The sequence below is a fragment of the Schistocerca gregaria genome, chromosome 2 (assembly GCF_023897955.1).
Source record: "Schistocerca gregaria isolate iqSchGreg1 chromosome 2, iqSchGreg1.2, whole genome shotgun sequence".
NCBI classification, from domain to species: domain Eukaryota; kingdom Metazoa; phylum Arthropoda; class Insecta; order Orthoptera; family Acrididae; genus Schistocerca; species Schistocerca gregaria.
In genome coordinates this window covers 683,416,154-683,442,162 of record NC_064921.1, presented here as the reverse complement: position 1 = coordinate 683,442,162, position 26,009 = coordinate 683,416,154, and the positions used below count along the sequence as shown (strand labels likewise).

Genomic DNA, 26,009 nt, shown 5'->3' with positions numbered 1-26,009 from the left:
TGGGGCTCGAAAACAGGAGCACAACGATTACAGGTCACACCCGTCGCAATTCCGCGATGAAAGAAATAATAACTGGACACGACATGGCTATTCTCACAACACAAATCATGACCAAAACAGACACCACCCGTATGACAACCGTTGGCGCGTAGTAATAATTACAGGGAAAGATCACCTCTCTGTGGTAGTGACTATCACAGAGACAATCAGAGAAACAAGCAATATGGGAATCAAAATAAATATTATCAGGGGAGACAGAATAACTTTAGACGCAACGGTCCAGCGCGCAGTTACGATTCAGGGAGAAATTCTCCACTACATGACCGACAAACAAGAAACTATGTAAACTACCGACAAAACGACAGAACTGGCGAGCTTCAAACAGGGCAGGGCCTTCTCGTCAAGGTGAATTTGTAGAAGTTAGGTCTCCTAATCCCAATAACGGCGCGCACCAACAAACAGGCAGACAATGACTCGCACCGCAGGCAGCCGCGTACGCCGGCTGGCTCAGAGAAAAATAACATAGGCGCCAACCTTCAGAAAAACTCCAGTATTCTTAACCGATGTATACCACATGATAATTGCGTTGAGGTTGAAATTCTGAGCACTAGGAAGAGTAAAGGTTTACACCACATTTCACATGTAAAACCGTTTGTTGAAAGATAATCTGCTTTTTAACTTTGTCTTTTCCATAAAACATTTCACTTCACATTTCTAGTATGCTTTGTCACACTGAGAAACTGTTAACATGCAACAATGCTTTGAAGTTAACTATCCAATCCAGAACCTAGGGAACATTTTTAAACAGAAATTAGGAATGCATTGTTATAGTGAACAGACGACACGGTGTTATTGAGTGTGTGTACATTCTTGCTTTTTAGTGGAACGATTACGTAACGACCATAAGGCTCACATACTTACAACATTTACCAGTACTGCTAATGAGATTTTAATGCAACATTTTGGTTTATTTTAAAATACATACATTCTGGATTTAAAGTACTTTCTGTGAGATATCAGATGACACAGTGGTTAGTATATGTGACATCAGTACGATTATGTCACGACGCTACTAATGTGTGACACAATTTACATTGTCCTTTTGCGGTGTATCTATTTTATATCTGCACAGTTTTTCTGAATTCTTTTGGAAAGCAAAACATGTTTTAGTAGTAACTTTTGTGGTATAGCTACAAGGAGACAGCCTTTTCCGTAGCACAACAATATGTTACAGTACACTACTTTCTTCATGACGGCAATAAGCGTATCCTCAGGGGGTACACACTTACTTTGTGTACCATGTGTTTGGCAAGCACAAGGAGCCCTAGCTAATATGGTATTTGATTATACAACTTTACACATCGGTACCATATTTCTCTAACACAGAATTATACAGCTATCTGATTATTTAACTAAGAAACAATTTTTTTTCTACATCAGTGACACATTGTTTACGCAATTACACAGTTGGATTACTTCACACTTACGAAATTGTATTTTGTCTGTACTTTGTGAACTGTTCATATTTTTTCAGAACCATTGTGATACTATGAGAGCTTTGAATGACATATTTGGTATGGGACCATGATTTGTAAAGTACGTTTGAGGCAGATGACACTTTTGACATGAGCAGAGAATTTTTTTTAGGTTTTGAAATTTTTGGAGGAGGCTACGACGATTTTGAGAGTTGACTGAGGTGTTATGATGTTATTATTACGATGAATATGTGTATTATGCTGTTGCGGTATGTTTATGATCAATAAGCTGACGGTATATGAGTTATTTAATTATGCTATGTATCTGTTATGATGAAATATTGAAGAAGTGTCAACGAATACGTATAATAAGGTAAGGAATAATGAGTAGTGGTTAGGGACTCTGATTTGTGAAAAAGGATGTTGGAAACCGAGAATCGTACTTTAAGAGTTATGAAATGTGTGTATATGCGTGAATGTATCACTATGCTGGCGAAAATTTTTTGGACACTATTTTATTTAAAGGTTTTTTTTTCTACAGATTTGTAACGCAAATTCTTGACCTGTGAAATAGTTTTATATGAGACTGTCACTGTAGCGGAAACTGCTGTCGTAAATATTTCGGTAAGAAAGTTAAGTGACCACCTTCACGTAAAGCGTCGTGGGCACCCAGCTGCGCGACTATCGCCTGGAAAAAGCCATTAGTGTGTGCCTGTCAGAGGCACAGGTGGAGAGAAAAAAAAGAGGCCATTATCCTCGCTATTGACATTCCTTTGTAGAAAGCATTGTAAATACGACACCCTCAAACTTGAAAACATGATTACACTGTAGAGTTCTTAATTTATGATATTTACTGAAGTGAAATGATGAAAAACGTTTCATGTCTATTGTCTTGCTAGTTGGAAGATTGTTTACTGCATTATGAAATGCCTTATGGCTAGCGAATGACGTTTCACGCCTTGCTTTGCCTATTTTGTTTAAAATGATTGGTTAAAATAAAATTTATAGAGGTACTAATATAAATATTTTCTGTCTACAGATCCAGTATATAATAATAATGTGATATACTTCCAAAAAAATGAGGGAGCACAAAAAGACATTTCCCTTCACAGGAACTGCATACATCATATTCTTTTCAAGTACTTGGTAATTTATTTCGTAGAATAAGTTGTGGTGCACCACTTTAATTATATAGACATTAAGATGTGAATATACATTTCCCTTATCTGCATTGTTGTCTTTAGCATAATATTTTTTCTGCTTGAGCTTTGTCATGTTGAGGTAAAAGTTATAGCATTTGCTGTTGCTGTTTGCCATGCATAGTGCTACTGAATGTCACTTTGTATTACTAGGTTAAGCCAACTTTATTACTGATTTATTTTTCTTGTTGCTGCACATTGGCTCATATTAGTTGTAATGTTGCATTGCTTGGTAATTTAGATTTACTGTAGCTTACTTTGCCAATTTCCATATTTTTTTGTCATTGCTGTTTGTGTTAATTGTTTTGCGCTGCTGCATTACCTCGTCCCTTAGTGTAACATCTGAGCTCAGTAGATTTAAGTTAGCTTAAGAGGGGGTAGACTATATAAGAGAATGAGTTGCGATGAATTGGAAGGAATGCATTGAGAAGCTATAAGAAAATGGTTTGGCCAAAAAAAAAAGTATTTCGAAATAGGATATGAACAAAACAGTAGGGTTTAGAGACAACAGGTTTAGGTAGGATTTTCTTGGAAATAAATGATGAGGTAAGATAATGGAAAATAAATAATGAGGTAAGAAATATGTGAACATATAACTACATAAAGCATGCTTGGATAGGATTTTTTTGGTGGAAACAAATTTTGAAATAAGACGAAAGATCTATGGAATGAAGTTTTGGGTTGGACTGCAGTACCAAATGTTACACTGAAAACAAACCCTACCCTTTCCTCTTGTGTTATCCCACTACGTGTTTGTGTACCCTTGTGTATTCGTTTTCTTCCTGTCTCTGTGTACTGTTTCATAGAATATTTTCTCTTCTAATACTAAGCTACATTCACTATGATGAGGAATACAGTTATCCTCAAATATAATTTGCATTAATAACATGTTATTTACTTCATAAAGATGTTTACACATTATTTATTCTGTTTTGTTCTAATGCTCATGTGTGAAGTTGATGTTTCAAAAGTTATTCTGATCTTTGATGTATGTACTCATGTCATAATTTTTGTAACACTGATGTATTTGTTATTTCGATTCTTTTGTAAAGCCCCTATTACTACAAATGTTATGTTCTTTAATGATGTATTTTGTACCTTTGTTATTGTATTCTTATGTTATAAAATTGTAACTGACACCAGTTGATCAAGTTAAGTAATTTGTAAGTTACATTTCACTGCACACGTTTCTGTTGGTCATAGTATATGGACAATATGTGAGAAGTAGGGACTGTTAGTGTTTGCACATATGTTGATAATTCAGTATGGGACTGGTTAACAGCATTGCTCATTCTAAGGACATTTCAAAAACAATTTTTGTGAGTGCACAAGTGGTGGTTATGGACTTGCTATATTATCCGCAAGACTCTTCAATGGTGATTGTGCGCCTGCACAGTCAAACAGATGGCTGCTGGCCATCTCTACAAGGACTACAGTGGGTCTACACCATTGATGACTCACCAATACCATTGTTTCTACAAGAACTGCAGTGGATCTGCACCTCTGGTGGCCCACCAATACCGTAATCTCTACCAGGACTACAATGGGTCTACTCTGTGACGACCTACCTACCAATATTCTTTAAAACTTCGACTGACTCTGCTGTGGGTTTGCTCTGTTGTGGCCCATTACCTGTCTGCATGTCAAGAGTCAGCACTGTCTTTCCATTGGAAGGGCAACACTACTTCTTCAAGACTGCATGGAAATCCACTACTTCTGTGTGCATTTTGTTTTACTACTCAGACTTTGAGAAAAACACTGCAATTTTACTTTGATGAATGATCAGGACTGTCTTTATGGACTGTGAGAAAATTTTAGCTTTTGACCAACATTGTATCAGTAAGTGTGTGCATTTGATATCTTTGTTATTGTAATTATGAAAAATTTTATCAAATCATTATTGGCCAGTGCCCAAAACAATTTGTAAAGTTTTTTGTGGGGAGCATGGGGGCTATGTAAGTAGGCTGTTTAAGTTTTTTTATTGGTAACGCCACCGCCACGTAGCGTTCTGTATGAAAATCACTGGCTGTGCCATGTGCAGTTTGTGGCTGGTTTGCATTGTTGTCTGCCATTATAGCGTTGGGCAGTTGGCTGTTAGCAGCGCGTAGCGTTGCGCAGTTGGAGGTGAGCCGCCAGCAGTGGTGGACGTGGGGAGAGAGATAGCGGAGTTTTCAAATTTCTAAGAACTGATGTCATGAACTGATATATATATTATGATTATTAAGGTAAATACACTGTTTGTTCCTTATCAAAATCTTTCATTTGCTAACTATACCCATCAGTAGTTAGTGCCTTTCGTGGTTTGAATCTCTTAGTTAGCTAGCAGTAGTGGCGCTCGCTGTATTGCAGTAGTTCGAGTAACCAAGATTTTTGTGAGGTAAGTGATTTGTGAAACGTATAGGTTAATGTTAGTCAGGGCGATTCTTTTGTAGGATTTTTGAAAGTCAGATTGCGTTGCGCTAAAAATATTGTGTGTCAGTTTAAGCACAGTCTTGTATAATTTTTGTAAGGGGACGTTTCACAGTTGAAACTAAAATGTCTCAAATCGGATTAACGGAAAATACGAGAGTAAGTAGCGGAGAATATTTCATATAGTCAATGTAAATTAAACGAAAGTTGAATATTTGTGGGCATATCCTTCATTTGCAACAGTTAAGAAATGACCGTTTCACAGTGTGGCCATGCTTATGTTGAAGGTGGTTGACATAATGTAAGATCCGAAATTACAACCACTGACTAAAACATCAAGGAAGAACACAGTAAAAGATGTACTCTACAGCTGAGGCCATGGACATACACTGATGAAAATGGCTCTGAGCACTATGGGACTTAACATCAATGGTCATCAGTCCCCTAGAACTTAGAACTACTTAAACCTAACTAACCTAAGGACATCACACAACACCCAGCCATCAGAGAAAACCCCTGACTCCGCTGGGAATGGAACCCGGGCGTGGGAAGCGAGAACGCTACCGCACGACCACGAGATGCGGGCTACACTGATGAGTCAAAACATTATGACTACTTGCTTAGTACCTTATTTGTCAGTCTTTGGAACGAAATACAACACTAATTCACTTATCATTGATCTGACAGTTTGTTGGTAAGTTTGTGGAGGTATATACCATTAGATGCCTACGTACAGGTCTTGTAATCCGCGTAAATAATGGACCGCTGATTTACGCAATCGGGGATGGACCGCGATAGCGATCCAAATGGATGCAATAGGATTTACGTCAGGTGAATTTGATCGTCGGAACATCAACATGGATTCACCATAACGCTCCTGAAACCGCCGTAGTACGGTTATGGTTCTAAGACACGGACTATAATACTGCTGAAAGATGACATCGCCATCGGGGAAGAAATCAAATATGAGGGGATGCAAATGGATCGCAGCAGTCAGCGTGTCTTCGATTACTACCATAGGTCCCATGCAAGGGCAGGAGTCAAAATGGTCAAATGGCTCTGAGCACTATGGGACTTAACATCTGAGGTCATCAGTCCCCTAGAACTTAGAACTACTTAAACCTAAGGACATCACACACATCCATGTACGAGGTAGGATTCGAACCTGCGCCGTAGCAGTCGCACGGTTCCGGAATGAAGCGCCTAGAACCGCTCGGCCACCGCGGCCGGCAAGGGCAGGAGTCGATGACGGTATCCAAGATGGCGGCAAGTAGACTTGGCAACAGTGCATGACGTCATCCAAGATGGTGGCTTTTGGCGGGAAAGTGCCACGCCCCCTCCCTAAGAAAAATGGCGGGAAGTTCAAATTCCAACAGGATAATCCTAGGCTTCCAGTACCTGTAGTAGACCAGAGTTAGTGTTCGAATGTGGATCCACTGTGTGTTATATCTGGGGCAATGTTGAGATGTGGATCCACAATATGCCATGTATAGGACAGGGTTTGAAGGTACATAGTGGTGTTGGGGTACAGATCCACAATATACCACATCCGAGTTAGCGTTCAAGTGTGGATCTGCTGCAGACTATATATCCAGACCTATGGTCGGAGGCAGATCCACCACACGTCACATGCGCGATAGGGTTCGCGGATGGACCAACCATGCATTACATCCAAAAACGTATTCTATGTTCGACATTTGTTCCACCAGCGGGGGTATTGGGTCCTGGGAGCCGTCTGTGTGGCATGTATATATACAGACATACAGAAAACAGAGCAAACGCTCTCAGATTGTGGAGGTGACTGGATACAGTCGAGTACAGGGCTATATTAAGCCTCCCGATCAGTACATTTGGACTATGTGTTGGCAGCTGTGCTACATTTACAAGCAATTTTAGAACACAGAACGATAGGTTATGCCATGATCACATGGATAGATCTGACATAAAATCGATAGAATTGCGAAAAATGAAGAGGGAATAGGTATAAATTGACTGAATATACACCAAAATGTGAGGAAATTGAGGAAGTACTTGCGTATCTTCTTGTTCGCGCTGAACAATTTGTACATGGGAGTAAGTATGTGGCAACAAGAGGAATCCGAGAAAACGTCGACATCGAAACGAAGGGAATCAGGGAGACAGTAAATTTTTTTCTGTCGAGGCAGCATTATACTGAATGTCTATTGAGGTACCAGTGATACATGCGAGTTGACTACTGTATCTGATGCTTTTCAGGAAGACAGAGAGCCATCCACCTCTAAACTGAATTGCATTTGCCTTAAAGGATACCACAGAGTGGACGGGGTGATCGATTGAGATGGATCTGTAACGAGGTAAGCCTTAATGGTTGACTGATGCATTCTAGAGAAGGAGAAGTCGCTGCAGGTGAATTTTTCCACTGTTCTGTCTGGATGCATCAGTCGCGTGACATAGCCTGCGTTCTACTCGTATACAGCCACGTGTTCTGTATATGGTTTAAAGCACTGTCTACTTGCGATCGTTAATGGTAAACCTGTCGGTCATCACAGGATGTCTATCTCATGTGTGACGAAGTTTCACACATTCCTCTAAACGAACTTTGATTTATGAGATGTACTCCATCCGCCCCCCCCCCCTCCGCCCCACCCCCTCGTCGCATCTTGGGTGTAAAATCGAGACTTCAGCGTCATAACTAAGTTAGCGATAGGTGCTTGTGAGGTGGTGCAATCCCCGTGTATACATTTGCCTAGAAGACGTGCTGTTTACAGAGTTAGTGACGGAATGACTTGTAATTTTCATGTGTTGGACGCTGCTGCTATGCGTTTATGTGTTTCCTTGTAGGAGGTATCACCCGTTACTAACGATCATTTTATATAAACCTGATGCAGGCATTGTATAATTTCTGAACCATGATCGGATGTGAACAGTGGACGCTATACATCTCTGGAAAGTTATATTGTGCAAGTACCACGCATAGTCAGCGTTTTAAGGAAGTAGTTTTCTCGTTTTACGGATCGATACCGTAGTTTATCGTAGAGAAACAGGGAAGAAGGATGTATGTCATGAACTTGAAATTTATTTCTTCCGTTGGAATATTAACAGCGCTACATTCCATATGACTGATAGGTCGGAAGCGCAGGCCATCTAACATTATAGCCCATTTTAAGTGCAGAACGTTGTAGCCCTAGGAGTGCATGCGTTTATGTTCTCTCTTACCAATACCTTACATCACGACACTTTGAAATCTGTTACTATACATCGATAAGGAGTGCTAAGCTCATCGACATGGGCGCATCTCGAGAAATATTGTGCACTTGTATGGGCGAGGATTCAGAAAGCTCCATTCATTCACGAAATGGGGAATGTTGCGGCCTATTTCTGGTCGGATGCAGATTAAATCGGTAGCGGTGCTGCAGTTTGGGCTGGCTGGTGACTGTGCGAGAGGGTCTTTCACCATCTAATTTTACCCTAAGAGAGCGAGAAAGCTCTGTGAGTGTCATCAGCATAGATTATGCACTAAGCTCGGGGTGTTAGAAATATGTAGAGTGTTGTCTGATATACACTCCTGCAAATTGAAATAAGAACACCGTGAATTCATTGTCTCAGGAAGGGGAAACGTTATTGACACATTCCTGGGGTCAGATACATGATCACACTGACAGAACCACAGGCACATAGACACAGGCAACAGAGCATGCACAATGTCGGCACTAGTACAGTGTATATCCACCTTTCGCAGCAATGCAGGCTGATATTCTCCCATGGAGACGATCATAGAGATGCTGGATGTAGTCCTGTGGAACGGCTTGCCATGCCATTTCCACCTGGCGCCTCAGTTGGACCAGCGTTTGTGCTGGACGTGCAGACCGCGTGAGATGACGCTTCATCCAGTCCCAAACATGCTCAATGGGGGACATATCCGGAGATCTTGCTGGCCAAGGTAGTTGACTTACACCTTCTAGAGCACGTTGGGTGGCACGGGATACATGCGGACGTGCATTGTCCTGTTGGAACAGCAAGTTCCCTTGCCGGTCTAGGAATGGTAGAACGATGGGTTCGATGACGGTTTGGATGTACCGTGCACTATTCAGTGTCCCCTCGACGATCACCAGAGGTGTACAGCCAGTGTAGGAGATCGCTCCCCACACCATGATGCCGGGTGTTGGCCCTGTGTGCCTCGGTCGTATGCAGTCCTGATTGTGGCGCTCACCTGCACAGCGCCAAACACGCATACGACCATCATTGGCACCAAGGCAGAAGCGACTCTCATCGCTGAAGACGACACGTCTCCATTCGTCCCTCCATTCACGCCTGTCGCGACACCACTGGAGGCGTCCTGCACGATGTTGGGGCGTGAGCGGAAGACGGCCTAACGGTGTGCGGGACCGTAGCCCAGCTTCATGGAGACGGTTGCGAATGGTCCTCGCCGATACCCCAGGAGCAACAGTGTCCCTAATTTGCTGGGAAGTGGCGGTGCGGTCCCCTACGGCACTGCGTAGGATCCTATGGTCTTGGCGTGCATCCGTGCGTCGCTGCGGTCCGATCCCAGGTCGACAGGCACGTGCACCTTCCGCCGACCACTGGCGACAACATCGATGTACTGTGGAGACCTCACGCCCCACGTGTTGAGCAATTCGGCGGTACGTCCACCCGGCCTCCAGCATGCCCACTATACGCCCTCGCTCAAAGTCCGTCAACAGCACATACGGTTCACGTCCACGCTGTCGCGGCATGCTACCGGTATTAAAGACTGCGATGGAGCTCCGTATGCCACGGCAAACTGGCTGACACTGACGGCGGCGTTGCACAAATGCTGCGCAGCTAGCGCCATTCGACGGCCAACACCGCGGTTCCTGGTGTGTCCGCTGTACCGTGCGTGTGATCATTGCTTGTACAGCCCTCTCGCAGTGTCCGGAGCAAGTATGGTGGGTCTGACACACCGGTGTCAATGTGTTCTTTTTTCCATTTCCAGGAGTGTACTTTGATGATGCTTGTGCTCGAGAATTAACATTTAATGGACGTACTGCACGGTCATCTATCTACATTCACAATGATACTCGTAAAGTGGAGAAGGGGTCCTTTAGCTATGATACTGAAATTGGGAAACATGCTGTCACATGATAGTTTGGTGTTGAAATTAGTGTAAAATGGCTCAAATTGTTTGCATTATCAACTGTGATGTTTATTATTAGAGTACATCGATGTTGTCTTTTCCATCCCACCCGTCCACTGGTACGCTATTGGTTACCACATAATGATTGACTGATATAGCTTGTTTGAGATGGAGAGAGAGTTTTGTCGGCTGGGGTAGATAGCACTGAAACAGTGATTAAGTAAATGACTGCAATATGAGGAACCAGTCGAAACGGAACGTAGAGTTATCAGCTATTCCATCAGTGTGAGAGATGAGTGTAAATGTGGGGCTCATGAATCACCTTTGGACTGTAGTTCTGAGACTCTACACAGTGCAATCAAACTCTTCCGGTTTCCTTATGTTGTAACTGTCTTTTATTTAAAACCAGCCGATGTATGGCAATGCCTAGTTTCCTGCGAATGACCGTGGATCAGAACTTCTTAATGTTAGTTTAGAACCTGGCACAGACCTTGAAGTCGAGGCAGAAAAGCGAAATGTTTGGCAGTGTACAAAAGCGTGTTAGTAAACAGTGTTTCAAACAACTAAACAGGACCAGAGGGAGCGTCTCTTGCGACTTAGCATAGTCTGTGGGATACAATCATTCGCCTAGAGTATAGGTGATCAAACATTAAAGTGGCCTTTGCAGTGCCTGTATATTTAATAGGAACGTGCCACACCGGCAGCAGTAGCAGCAGCAGTATGAAGTGTAAATTCGCTGAGGGATGGGGTATACCTTTAGGAATGCTCGGAGGGCTGCAACTGCGCTATTCTGGGAAGCATTGTGAAATCATCCTCTCTGTGCTGGAGTCCCACCGCAGCTTTGTGTCATCGCACGAGCAGAGGTTCGTAGGTTAGTCCTATATCAGATGAAGCTAGTGGAGCTTCTATAGTTCTTAATTTTTCTCTGTTTGGGGGTAGAGAATAAAGATGTTGGGCTGATAGACTTGAGTGGACGCGGATCTGTAGTACATGTATGTAGTTTGGGGACACACCACAATGCGCGCATTTCCACCGAATGGTCAAAACATGCTCCTGTCGCACTAACTCAGGTCGCTCTGTTTCTACACGGGTTGCAGAAGGTGGTGGATATAGTTTTCTCCGACTTCTGCTCAGTTCCGACTTAAAATGGGACGATCACATGCGCAAAGCTGTAGAAACGGGAGCAGTTGCAAGATGCATAGGGACTGACTAAAACCAGGTTGTAATTTTACTGTAGCATACAGGTTCGAGGAAGGTGACTCGTTGCGAGATATGAGAGTGCCAGAAATATGATTCACTTGTGGATGTGATCCAGCGCAGGTATGTGGTTGAATGGGAGGACTTGTTTCCAAATCGCAAACAGCATTTCTAGTGGATAGCGTAACACTAGAGATCTGAAAAGCCAATGTACATTTCTTACGACCTCAATAAGCATATGATTTACTACTGTTTGTGATCTTTCTCAGTCATCGCCTATAACTCAGTGGATATGTAGCAGAACCTCTGATATGGTATCAAGACAGAATACGTTACACATACTGGATAAATATCTAGCGGTGTGAGGGCGTCGCAAATAACTGTTGCATACCATGTTCCTTAGCCGAAAAACTTTCAAAATTGAGCGATTTTATCACGAGGTTGCATCGTGGGCTACGTGCAAGTGTGCTGCTGGTCTGATAATATACACTTCAGCGATCACTGTCATTGTATTTGTCCAGATAGAAAAACCACCTCATTAATAGGTAACGTCGTACCTCGATTTATAAAGCCAGTATAGCTTTTAACATGGATACTTGTGTGCACCTGCAGAACCATGACCACTTGTGACAGTAACATACAGTTGTTGCTGGGATCGAGTTTTTTTTTAACATCTGGCTGATTACATCTCTCTAGGGCATGGCAGTGGCACAAGCAAGAAAAACTTATGAGACATGTCCACCAATGGTTGATTTTCTCTCAGTATTATTTTATATCACCAGCGATCAGTTATTGACGAAGTATCATACTTAGTAATATAGGGTGTGTGATAGGTTTGTGTTGAGCATCAGGCTTATAAAGATTGTGTTTGTGCAAAGGAAATTATTACGTCAAGTCATAAGTGAGGTATGGATTTGATGTGGAGTATTGTGATAGCATGGGAAGAGTATGTCAAGTCATAAGCGTAGTACTGATATTTCTATTTCCAGAGCCACAGCCGTCAATAGAGTGTATTTTCGATACTTAGCTCATTGTCGAATGTCGTTCAACTGAGATCGCGATCGTAACATTTAGTTGTAAGTACAGGGATGCAGCGCCAGTGACCTGTGTGGGAGTGATTCACATTTCACTTTAACGGTAGTAGCTATCAGAATGGAGAGGCCTGTTGGAGTGTAGGAATGTAGATGAATTAAGGTGTTGTCCTCTAGGCTACTGAATAGCGAACTAATACTTAGTATGTGTTGGACAGCTTTTGTGATCGCATGGAAATTTAAGAATGAATATGGAGGTGTGTTAGTGCTGTATCATTATTCTCTCCAATGTAAATTGTTCGGTTTACTGTTTCTGCAAATTTGGCGCCTTTATTTAGTTGAGAGAACATCGATTGTGGGGTATAATAACGCCGTGTGACGAGGGCCTCCTGTTGAGGAGAACGCTCGCCTGGTGCAAGTCTTTCGATTTGACGCCACTTCGGCAACTTGCGCGTTGATGGGGATCAAATGATGATGATTAGGACAACACAACATCCAGTCCCTGAGCGGAGAAAATCTCCAACCCAGTAAGAATTGAACCCGGGCCCATAGGATCACGCTGACCACATAGCTACGGGGGGGGGGGGGGGGGGGGGGGCGGACGATTGTGGGGTGTGTATCTAGCATGTGAAAAACACGTTTGCCTGTTCTCTAGACATGAGAAACACCTTAGCTGACCTTGTAAATTATAGGGATGATTTCGAGTCTGTTACATTACAGAGATCAGTATTCACGGGTGGAAATATCATTTTTCGTTCGTTTGTTTCTAGTTACTCAGTGGTATAGAGCATGATCCACCTAGCTAAAGTTTTGTATTTGTATAGAAATAATTCCCAGTCTATATCTTCGAAATTATGTTGCATGAGTGATCGGTAGGGTACTGCTGTGTGTGAACTGTGTGAAATTAGATATTGTGCTGTGTGTGAACCGTGTGAAATTAGATATTTTCTTGTAATCCCAGAGTCTGGAGATGGGTGTAGAAACGCGAGCAAGCAAGGAAGCAAGTTCAGAGCAGAAATAGTACCGCGTTTGTACCAAGGGGGAAAACGAGGCAGTCGTTGCACAACAGTTCTGAGAGTGACTTCGATTCACTGACGGCTTTCTGATGTAAAAGGGATGATTTTTTATGGCAGACGATATGAATTGTATGTTTACTACATCGACATGGAACGCAGTGATATATTTCTGCGTTGGAGATCAGTTTCACGCTCTAATATTCAGTCTCCTGTCCTTAGTGGGAGAGCAGTGTAATTGAGTCAGAGTCTTTCCGTATTTGACAACGTGTGTGGCACTTTGCGAGGTTTAATTGTCACTGCAATATGGCGATTAGTGTAAAATAGTTTATTGCTGCTGAATGTCACATCTGTAGAAAGAAAGAAAAGGTGGACGGTGCGTCCCTATGACTTAGGAGCATCGTGACATATAGTCGGCGTGTCCTATCATGAGGGACATGTAGATTGAGCACATCGATAACTGCGAGGGTATGAGAGATTTTTTACGTGGAAAATTATGTGCACTCTAGATTCTGAGATTCCTTTCAGAAGCAGAGGCGTCAAGAGGAGACATTACCTGTACATCAATCGGTGTCAGACTGTAGCAGCAATTGTAATATTTAATTATAGTTACACTGGTAAATATGTTCCTGGCTTCCAATATTCTTCTGAGACTCGTATGTATTTGATGATCTGTAGACAACTTTGCGGGTTTAACTGTCAATGCACTTTAGTGATCTGTGCAAAATAATTTTACTGCTGAAAGTCCCATCTGCAGAAAGAAAGAAAAGGTGGATGGTGCTTCGATACCGATGGCATCAGTAATTCGGTGGGTAAATTCGATAAGAGTCAATCATAATGCTCAATTCATTCACATCCTTTGTGCTGGGATATAGGAGCATCTACATGGCGGTGGGAGCATTTGTGTGTCTTGAAAGCAGGAAGGGTAACACGTGATGGACTGGGGTATCATGTTAGGACCGCTGGGAAGAGTGCATTCGATGTTATTCTGCACTAATTGCAGTTAAGCACAGTTAGAGGCATCTCTCATGTCACACTAGGAACAATGTGCCCCGTGCTACTCTGTCGTCAACAGTAAATACACGTGCTGCCCTGAGGTGTCTCACATATAGGAGCAGCGTGAGCTCACCTTGGAGTTCTGTGTTGTCATTACAACACTGACTGTATACCTGAAAATAGAGGCAACTTCAACCTGTGTCCAGCGGCAGCTTGCGGCTGTGACAGCGTGCGTCCCTGGAGCATCTGCGCCTCTGCTTGATCGCATCAGCAATGGTGCCTAGGTGAACACATATTTCAAGAGGAATTTCTCATGTATCAAGTATGTAAGGGATGTCGCCACCTTATGAGTGCGGGCATCTGTGTGTGGTTTGACAGCTGATGGCCGCGTCACTTCGCAGAGCTGCTGCTAACATCCTGTGTGGTCGAGTGGACAGGGTGTGCGGAAGCTGTGCTTGGGCACACTGATTGCACGTCTGTTGCATTATTTTGTGAGCAGGTCTGTAGGTTGTTCTATGCGTGATTTGGACAGTTTACGATTCCGTGCCTGCACGTCACTGTACTGCATTATTTAGCAACAGTTTGCAGGTATATACTGAAATTATTTGGGTAAATTAGGAGCTGTCTGAGTGTCTGCAAAGCATTATTTAGGAGCAGTTTACAGGTCTGTGGGCTGTATGGCGTGATCCCAAGCATGTGTTTTGTACCAGTGTGATAAATACACTCTATCCCTAAACAAATTGTTCCAAAATAAAGTACACTCCTTCCTTACTCGATCCAGCAGCCCAGAGCAGGCTGAGTCATTTTCACGCCATTTTCCCTCTCCAGACCACCATCTGGGATTACGTCACAGGAGGGATGACTGCATCCTCTAGGGGCAGTATTGTGTACTAGGTCAGTTGGGGTCTAGATCTCCTGGTGGAGACTTTACCTGCAAAATAAAAACTTATGTCCAGCACAGGCAGAGTCATTTTCCTGCCATTTCCCCCCACCATCTTGGATTACGTCTCTGAACAGACGTACTGTGTACTAGGTCTAGACCACATGGTGAACACAGTTTGCCGCCATCTTGGATAATGGTACTTGCATCATCAGCTGATGTCATGGCTGCCATCTAGAATTACATCATGGAACAGATGACAGTGCTCTCTGGTGGTGGTACTGTGTACTAGGTCAGTTGGAGTGTGGAGCTTCTCGCGAACAAACTGGATGGTGGTGCTGTCTCTAATTGCTTAAGTAAAGACTGGTGTATTATTTTGACAGTTGACGATTAGCAAGCATGTTTGCAGAGTCTTTTAGACAGATTATTATTTTTACAATTTATGAGTTGTTTGGCCTTCTGGACATAAATGTATTGCATTATTTATGAGTGGTTTGCATATCTGTAGGCTGTGCAATGCGTTATTTTGACAGTTAAAATTAGTAAAAAATGGTTCAAATGGCTGTAAGCACTATGGGACTGAACTTCTGAGGTCATCAGTCCCCTAGAACTACTTCAACCTAACTAACCTAAGGTATCACAACATCCATGCCCGAGGCACGATTCGAATCTGCAACCATTGCGGTCGCGTGGTTCCAGACGGTAGCGTGTAGTATCGCTCGGCCACCCCGGCCGGCTGCAATTAGGAAGTGCATGTGTAGAGCATTTTACATGAGTTATTTAGGAGTAGTTTTCAGCTGTGTATGCTGTTTGACATGTCAGAGCGTGTGTTCTGTATCACTGTGATAAATATAATCCATCCCTAAATAAATTGGCCCAAAATAAATACAGGACACTCCTTCCTCTCTCCAGCAGCCCAATGCAGGCTGAGTCATTTTCCCACGAATCCCTATGAGGAGGTGGCGGTCGGGTGATTTGGGTTAGTGTAGGTAGCCCAAGTGGCCTACCTGCCTGCGATTTTCTTAGGTTAGTAGAGATAACAGTGGTGTGATACATTATCCTATTGGAATTTGAACTTCCCGCCATTTTTCTGGGGGATGGGAGCATGGCACTTTCCCGCCAAAAGCCGCCATCTTGGATGACGTTATGGGTGCCATCTTGGATGACGTCATGCGCTGTTGCCAAGTCTACACACGCCGCCATCTTGGATACATCTGGGAACAATGAAGAGTGCGTCAGAACATATATTATCCCTATACTGACGTATACCTCACTGTGCAACTTAATACTTATCAGTGATTTTGTTGGAAGTAGAAATGCTTCTTGCACATTAGGAATAGATAGGGTTTATTAGATGAACTCCTTGAACATGTTAATGTATTGTCTTTAATTTAAGGAATAAATTTAATATAAGGTTTCCACTTGCTTCTACATTTTCCTGTTAGTATATTTATCCTTATACAGACAATGTTCAAAGTGAAAAGTCCACCTATGTAAACACTCACTGTATGTATTACAATACATTTTGTTCACATTAGCTCTCTCATATCTCCCAAGACATACTTCAAAATAAAAATAGCCCATGGTCTAAATTCGTTTTTGTAGACTGTATGTAAGGGAATATTTAAAGATTTGCGGTATTTAACTCAATGTGTGATATGTACTGTCTTTTTGCATAAGAAACATCACAACATCAGGAATGTCAAGAACATACACTTGTTAACGTCTCATTTGTGTCCTGCGTAAGATCCGAAATCGGATTGTACTTCCTGTAGTAAATATTTGTAAAAATACTATTTTGTATTGCAAAAAGGGAAGGTATTTAGGGCGACCACCATAAAGGTATTAATGAGACAACCAGCAGAAGGCATGGTAAATGAAATTTGCACAGGAACTGAGTGGTTCTCTGCGAATAAATTCACAAATTGTAACTGCATCACTCAATAAAAATCAGAATAACAAGGTTATTAACTTCTAGAAAGTGAAAGGAAGTCAGCATTTATAAAAAATTTAAAATATACATTTCTTGTAAATATGTATCAGTATAAACGGATCTAAGTTTATTTTTTGTTTTGATGAGTATGGCAATACTAATCTTGGTGATGAAAATGCAGGAAATCAGCTTAAACACGTTTTCCGCTTTTTAAAGTCCTATGGCTCGCAGTTTTAAAACAATTAATGTCCGTCGTAGGAACTACATATGATATTTCGCGGTTGTCTTTTTGATAACTTCCAAGCATTTAAGCTGGTAAGCAGCATTCTCTCAGCATACTGATGGAGGTAGGTAAACTAGACAACACCAATAACCTGGGTTCTCTAGCTAAAGAGGCAAAAGCTGCTGAAGGTGAAATGTAAGCACCGGCGAGTAGCTACGTCGGTGCATGAGATAGTCAGGTTACTAATGTTAAACTCAATTGTGTTACGCAATTTAATTTCTACATTTAAAAAATTACGGAATAAAAATCCATTTAAAACTGAGATTGTTCAATTGATATCCAACTAGAAGTTTTTATACTACTCTTAATATTCATTACACTGGTAAGAGACGTAATCACATATGCTTCGGCCGTTGACGTAATTGACTTCTACAGCGAAAGAACCTCTGCCAATGAGGATGAAGTTTGCACTGAACAAAGCCAAAATTAATTCCCAAAATGTTGTCCAAGAAATATTCAAACGGTTCAATTGGCTCTGAGCACTATGCGACTTGGCCTCTGAGGCCATCAGTCGGGTAGAACTTAAAACTAATTAAACCTAACTAACCTAAGGACATCACACACATCCATGCCCGAGGCAGGATTCGAACCTACGACCGTAGCGGTCGCTCTGCTCCAGACTGTAGCGCCTAGAACCGCAAGGATACTCCGGCCGGCCCCAAAAATTTAATTGCCTTGCTGGAGAGCCAATGTCGTATTCTAAACGAAACTGAAAATCTTTGCCGTCTAACTATTTATGAAGTGGGATATAGAGAAAGTGATGTGTGTATTTACGAAGAATATGCAGAGCACCTCTTCAGTCGATACTCGATATCTTGCCTTTACTGCAACCGTTACAAGGACTGCAGCGTCTGCACCTATGTTAGTAACACGTCTGCTGCTCCTAATGCATTTCGATGACAGGTCTCTATTAAGTAATACACATTCACTTCATTTGTGAGAATGGGTTGCATAACTGTTATATATCATCGGAAAATTGTGTTGGATTGTGGTATATCTAACGTACAGCCAGATGTTGGTTCTCTCTGACTACATGTTTGTTCCTATGAAGGACAAACTACGAGAACAAATTTGATGACACAACTAAGGAGAAAGTAGACGAAAATGTGGTTGCGAGAATGCACAGCTGATTAAGAGCAGCCGGCCAGTGTGGCCGAGCGGCTCTAGGCGCTTCAGTCTGGAACCGCGCGACCGCTACGATCGCAGGTTCGAGTCCTGCCTCGGGCATGAATGCGTGTGATGTTCTTAGGTTGGCTAGGTTTAAGTAGTTCTAAGTTCTAGGGGACTGATGACCTCAGATGTTAAGTCCCATAGTGTTCAGAGCCATTTGAACCATTTGATTAAGAGGAATCCAGTTGAGTTCAATGATACATCGTTTTTAACGGAGACCAGCAGTAATTTTAGAGCTACTATAGCTATCTCTTTTTTTAAAACTATGTTTAGGAATTAGTGTAGAAGTTATGAACGTTGCCTTACTTTTGGCTCAATATTTACCTCATACGCAGCTCAGAATTTACAGCAGTTACAGACACACTCTATCACACGGTCTATACTACAACTACACCTTTCTGACGACGACTTACTTGTCACTCGGTTTCAAGAGTTCGTAGATTGATTCCATAACAGTGTCAAGGAGGCTGTGTAGCTTTTCGTTATGAGGCGTGCCCGGTGCGAAGCGAGGTACGAGGTCCAGCAGAATGTGTGCAGCGCGGCGGCTGGCCACTTGTGCGAGGTAAAGATGAGAGTCCGGCTCCCACCCATAGAGAGTCTCGTGCCCAAGAAGCGGGTACTTGTCGGCCAGTCGCCGGCCCTCTCGCTCCTCGAACACGATGGACGTGGCGTGGAGCCGCGCCAGCGCCTTCAGCACGCACTCGCACTGGTGCACGTCCAGTGGCTTCATGGTGTCCAGCACGCGAAAGCCGGCCAAAGCCAGATCCTCCAACACCAGCAAGTCCGGCCGCAAGTAGTAGCACTTAGGGACGGTGCCCAGGTACGTATCAGCCTCGTACTCCGAGCAGCGCAGGTGTTTCTGCACGTCCCTAAGGAGATCGCCGTAGTACAGGACCTCCTTCTGGTAGGCCACAGACGCCATAGCGAAACTCCTCCTGTAGGCGTCATCCAGAGGCACCGACTTAACGAAGAACTGCAGTTCGACGGTCTTCGCCCCTCGGCTTTCCTTGTCGCCTAGTGATACCGACGTACGCAGCTTCAGGTGATCGCCCATGAAGCCCTTCATGTCTGTGCTGAGGGGAGCCACTGCAAACCATGCCAACTCGAAGTCGTCCCTCTGCAGGTGCCTCTTTACGATCTTGCGACATTCCTCTCGTGACAGTGCTGAGGTGGAGCTCATGTCAGACGTCAGCTCCTCCCGTACAACACAATAGCAGGTCGGCTGCGAAAAGAGAGCTTATTTATAGTAGCGCCGTAATCTGCTAGCGGTAATAAATGCAGTAGGGGAGGGGGGCGGACTTTACCTGCGATTATTTTTAGGTGAGAGCATAAGTGTCGCATTGTATAACGAACGGTTTATCACACTGCAGCACGTCACATACCTGTACAGCTTTTATCGCACCAGATAGCTTTAAGAGTCATATGATAAACCTTGTTACAAGAGTCGTCCACTCGAAGGTCAATATTGAGCATGCCGAGTTTCTGACTTCATAGCGTGTAAAACGCACGCCCGGGGGTCTTTCCGAATGTGCAGAGCAATATCAACACGTCAGATATTTTGAACGCTCGTACAAACGTAGACCAAAGTGATTTTTTGCGTAGCTATGACTTTCAGACAGTGCTATAAACAGCTCATGGTTCAAATCTGCCATTGTAATTATTCCAGATCTTTTTAATTACGAAAATTATTGTTTATAAAATTCATGACTAGCGGTGGAAGTCGAAGCAACATGGCTGCTATTGAGCTTAACGCGAACAAGATGGATGAATGGAGGTTGTCTATCTCATGTTTCAATTAGAGGTATCCATCTTGTTGTGTCTTAATTTAGTATTTCCGAGCACCACTGCTACAAAGTAATTGTATATATTATGTGGTGACGTGTTTTAGTAAAATCCGTCATTCTGTAGTAGTATTTGACAATGTTGAAAACAGTTCAAACGCCGATGGCGACGATGTGGTCAATCCGACAATGTCTGATGTGGATTTAAATAACGTGCAAGAGGAGAATAATAAGCAATCTGAATTAACGGATGAAATTCCGCGAACGAGCGCTGCTCAAGATGCGTTAAGTGCATTGTTTATAAGTTGTCAAATATCATGAACGATGAATGATAATTTCCAAATATTTACATTGAAGCAAGCAGAACAAATAGATAAGACTTTTGAGCGACCCGCACGACAGCAATCTGTACAGTTCATGTCTGATTTTCATCACATTGTATAAGAACGCGAAACAACAGATTTAGATAACCTGTCTCAACAGCAAGCAGTGCACACTAACGCAGCTCTCGGGCGTGTTTCCAGGGAACTACCGGAACAAATGTGAACTGACTTTGATCGTATTGCCAAGCAACAATTAAAGTCAATTTTGAACAGTTTGCGAAGCAATAAACCGATACTGTTAATTAAGATTTTTATGTGATCCGTACTGAAATGACTACATTAAAAACGCTTCTCAGGGAATATCAGAAACACTAAGAAGGTTTATCGGACGATATTGGCCAGCTAAAAACTGCGCACCATATACCGCAGCGAAATGTCACTTAACGTACACAGCACTTGAATGAATTAACTGTTAGCCAGAAATCTAACTTTAATGAGAAACTCACAGCACAGAGTACAAAATTAGTAGACGATATCAGTTGCGTGTTAGGTGAGAAACATACCCTAATCAATACAAAACTCGACACTGAGTTACGTGATGCCGCGCAATCTAAAGCAGAGGCATTACAAGTAGTGGGCGCTGCGCTGAAAATGTTCAAAGCGACTCGTCACAATTTGAAAAGATATTAAAGAGCGATTTATCGGACTGGCGCGATTGCGTATACCCGCAAGTAGGGATAGAGGTTATCACTGAAACCGACGATTTCCAGTTACATTAATTATTCCACGGCACTTAAACCTGACAGTTAAAATCGCTCAAAGTAACCTGTTTCTCAAATAACCGATTTTCAATTTCTTATTCTTATTATTTCCTGTAATAAACGTCGAAATCGAACAAAGATTGAAAAATTTTGACTCTCTTATTTTCAAGATATATAGAAACAAAATATTAAATTAAACAGTGCAATAAAACTAAACTTAGACCGTTCTAGACGCGCTGCTTTTCTCGAAAAGTGATTGAATACTACAGAAATTCACATATTCTCCTACTGATTCCAATTTTTGAAACTCTGCTCAAAAATCACGTTGTAATCGGGGATTATACCACTATTTAGGCATTATGAATAGTCGGTGTTAAAGGGTGAAAACCCAAGTTAAAGAACTCTGTTTTTTTGTGTTAATTAGTCGGTTTTCAAGGACTGCAAGTAGACAAAGTCATATTTTGTAGGCACACGAAGCTCGAGCTACTTTCCATTTTTATTTCATTCTATAAATTGAATGTTGTTAAATTTTTAATTTGTTATTATTGCCATAATTTCCGGCATCTTTTATTATTTCATAGAAATGGCAGACAAATCTTTAATTTTTTAAAGCAAATCAGGCGGGACCACGTCTTTCATACTGCACGTAGACCTTCGGCCACGACGTACGGCAATAGGAACAGTGTTGCCTTAGCTATGCTACGTATACCAATTCTTATGCCGTATGTTAGTTGATCGTTTCTGCCGGCAGTGTTACTAAAATAGCAAGAATCACATTTCCAATTGTCTACAACAACGCAATTTTTCAAACCAATGCAAATTTCACGAATAAAATGTACTCCTTTTTTTAAAAAAATGGTTTTTAGAAACGAACAACTTTAGCATTGTTTCCATGGGTAATTAATATTTCGGTTTTTTACTCGGTTATTAGCAAAAATTAAAAAAAAAAACACCTTCTATAACCGAGACCAAACAAGCAAGTTGTAAGTTGTGTATCAGAATCGTTTCTGTTCACATTAAAATAGATGACTGGTTGAAAATTGGAAGTTTGAAAGGGAAATAGGGTTTTAACTAAATCACAAGTTAGTGTTAGGTCAACAGAACATGCAGCTTTTAGTGATGTGTCTCAATCCGGCAAAAGTGAACCGTGTATAAAGGAAAGAAAGTAAGATGATAATTGCATTACATTTTAATTTTCGTATATAGGTGACAAGTATCATCCAAGAGCACGGTGTGTTGTTTATGGTGACATTCTTACTAACAATAGTCTGAAACCTTTGCTACTTCAACGCCATTTAAAAACTAAATACCCCACCCACGTAAACAAATCTGCTGGTTCTTTTTATAGGGAAGGCTAACGAATGGTAAAATGATTTAATTGCTTTTGTATCGGCTGAAAACAGTGACAATAAGAATGCTCTTGAAGCGTCTTACCGCATTTGCTACGGAATTGCTAAAACTGCAAAACTAGATTCAATAGCTGAAGATTTAGTGCAGCCATGTATAAATGATGTATTACGGTGCATGCTTGGAGAATCTTCCACATCTCAAAAATCAATATGGTACCATTGTCCGACAATATGATCAACTGTTGGATGAAATACACGTCAAATTATGTCGAAAATGAAGTGTGGAATGAGCTCGACCCTGTCCTTCTTTTGTGATTCAACGTGACGAATCGACTTATGTTACCAATTTAGCCAGTTTGTTACTTTTCGTCCGTCATATTACGTGTCTGCAGAAGAGGAGCTACTATTCCGCAGACCCTTAAACGAGAGAACTATAGGAGGAGTTAGATTTTTAGTTAACCGACGAATATTTTGGCGAAAAGTCAATAGACTGGACTCGCTGTGCAGGCATTTTGTTCAGACGGTGCGAAATCTATGAGAGCGTGCCATGCTGGCTTTGTTGCCACAGTGAAATAGGTATCGCCGAAAGCTACTTGGACACATTGTTGCATTCATAGCCCGGCTCTGTTTCTAAACGCATGCCCGATGAACTAAAATCTGCGCTGAACGATGCAGTGAAAATAATTAATTTTATTAAACCACGCTCTAGAAATTCCCGCATCCTCGCAGTGCTTTGTGACGACATGGGAAGCATTTATAAGGGTTTATTGTGTCACACTTAAGTTAGGTGGCTATCTTGAAGTGGAACTATTTCAAGACGGTACGGGCTTAAAAACTAAGTTTACGTTTTCTCGCCAGCTACGTCTTTCACAAAGCAATGTATATGGAAGATGAAATTTGGCTTCAGACCTCAGCGTATCTGGCAGACATTTTCTCAAAAAGCAACAGTTTAAACTTACCTCTTCAGGGGTCACACATAAAAGTTTGTACTGTGCAGGACTTATTGAAACATTGACTAAAAAATTTAATTTTTGGGAAAAATGTTTCAGGAAAAATCAAGCCGAGTACTTTGATACCCCTTACGACTTCCTGGTGGAAAATTATCTTCCTTTGGAAGAAAAAGTCAAGAACATTTGAAAGGACTTGGAAAAACCTTCAGAGAATATCTCCCTGCTATGTCCAATAATAACAATTGGATTCGCAGTCCCTTCGAAAAATCAACAATTTTAGAAGCCATATTAGCGTGAATGAAAAACAGCAGCTTCTTGAAATTTTCTATGATTTTCAGTTACAGGAAAGTTATAAATCTTTGTCATTAACTAGTTATTTTGATTAAGTTTGAAGGAGTTCGCTATGCTACCGAATAAAGTCATAACGACTCTATAAGCCTTTTTATACACATAGTTGCGCGAAAAATCGTTTTCTTCATATCCCTGTATAAAATAAATACAGAAACGGACTTTGTGCTGAAAGTAATTTGAGACTTTATTTAACTGCTGTGCTTCCTGGCTTCAAATCTCTTTGCCATTGAAAGCAGGCGCAACCTTTTTACTGAATTCCAAGAAGAGATGAGTAATTACAATGGAAACTTGTATTTATTATTGCAGCTAGGCCTACACGTTGTGCAACTTTTAAGCTGTAACTAGAGGAATTTTAGGTTCTAACCGTTAAGGGTTAAGATAATTTAATCTCTTCATTTGTGTGGCCATAGTGTCCGTAGTTGCTTTACAATTCTTGAAGGTATTTTTGTTCTGTCGTTGCAACTACCAAAAGGGCGTGATTTTTTCACCAGAATCGTTTCGCTTTATTGAGGAAAAGCATCATCAATGGTCTGTAATTAAGTTATTTCCATTCTGATTTGCCGGCCGGTGATGGCCGAGCGGTTCTAGACGCTACAATCTGAGACGGCGCGACCGCCACAGTGCATGTTCGAATCCTGCCTCGGGCATGGATGTGTGTGATGTCCGTAGCTTAGTTACGTTTAAGTAACTCGAAGTTCTAGGGGACTAATGACCTCAGCAGTTAAGTCCCATAGTACTCAGAGCCATTTGAACCATTTTGATTTGCTGTTAGATAGAAAAGCAGTTCGTAAGAATATGTTGATTTGTACTTTCGGTGATTTTTCGACTGATTTCTCGCTTACAGCGAGAAATGGCATTTCCTGGCACATCGTTGTTTTTCTGTGTTAGACACTGATCATTTTGGTCTAATTTTTAGATTTTCTGCAGCACTATGCATTTCTTATATTTTTTCCAACTCACTTTTATGCACACCACTGTATTCTTTTTGTTTTTGTACTTCAAGTATGTGTTGTTGATTGAGTTTTGTAGTGTTGCCAACATGACATTTCCACTACTTTGTCTTTGACCTATAACATTTAAAAAATTGATTATTTTAGGTGTGTTCTTCTATTTAATTATGCTTCTTTGTAATTATGTACTGTGTATGAGTAGAGAAGGAATAGCGATGGAGGGATGTTTTTTCTTTTTCCTTTTTTCGCGCAGGGGGAAACCGTGATGAGTGGATATAAGTATTTAGGGGGGGGGGGGGTTGTGGGAGGGGGTGAAGGATGGAAAGGCTCTTTTCTTTTTCATGGTATTTCATCAATTATTCTATATAGAATCTGGTTTCCAATATATATCCAGTCACTGAGCAACTGTTTACTTTGTGTTAATGCTTTTTGTATGTGGAAATTTTCTTGGAAAGGAAGGAGGTATCTATCTTTACTAATTTCTATGATATTCATATCTTTTTCAATATTGCTTCGTCTATGGTGTTCTTGTTTTAGATGATCCACAAATGTTCAATGATTTGTACCGTATTTAAATGCTCTGATGTGTTCATTATATCTTGTGTCGAATGTCCTACCAATCATTCCAAAGTATATCTTCTCAAAATCTCTGCAACTGAGCTTATAGATAGCACATTGTTGGTATCTGTCTGGTTTTAATTTTAGTTTTGGGATGTGCTTGTGTATGGAATTGTTCGTTTTGTAAGCAATGTTTATGCCTTCTTTTTTGAATATGTTACCTATTTTATGAATGAATTTGTTGTGGTAGGTCCTTGTATGTCATTTTCTTTTATTGTAGTGCATGCCGTACGAATTAGTGTAGTATG

At 41.6% G+C, this 26,009-nt stretch overlaps 1 protein-coding gene across 2 annotated transcripts in view; it reads right to left on the bottom strand.

Annotated features, from left to right (window-relative positions):
* LOC126334755 (uncharacterized) overlaps nt 1-19,871 on the bottom strand; it is a 59,102-nt gene extending 39,231 nt beyond the window's left edge. For both annotated transcript variants that reach the window (XM_049997322.1, XM_049997323.1), the window contains exon 1: nt 19,092-19,871. In XM_049997322.1, the coding sequence (XP_049853279.1) occupies nt 19,092-19,858 (767 nt within the window). In that variant the 5' untranslated portion in view covers nt 19,859-19,871. The remainder of the gene's footprint in view (nt 1-19,091) is intronic.
* Between the last annotated feature and the right edge of the window lie 6,138 nt (nt 19,872-26,009).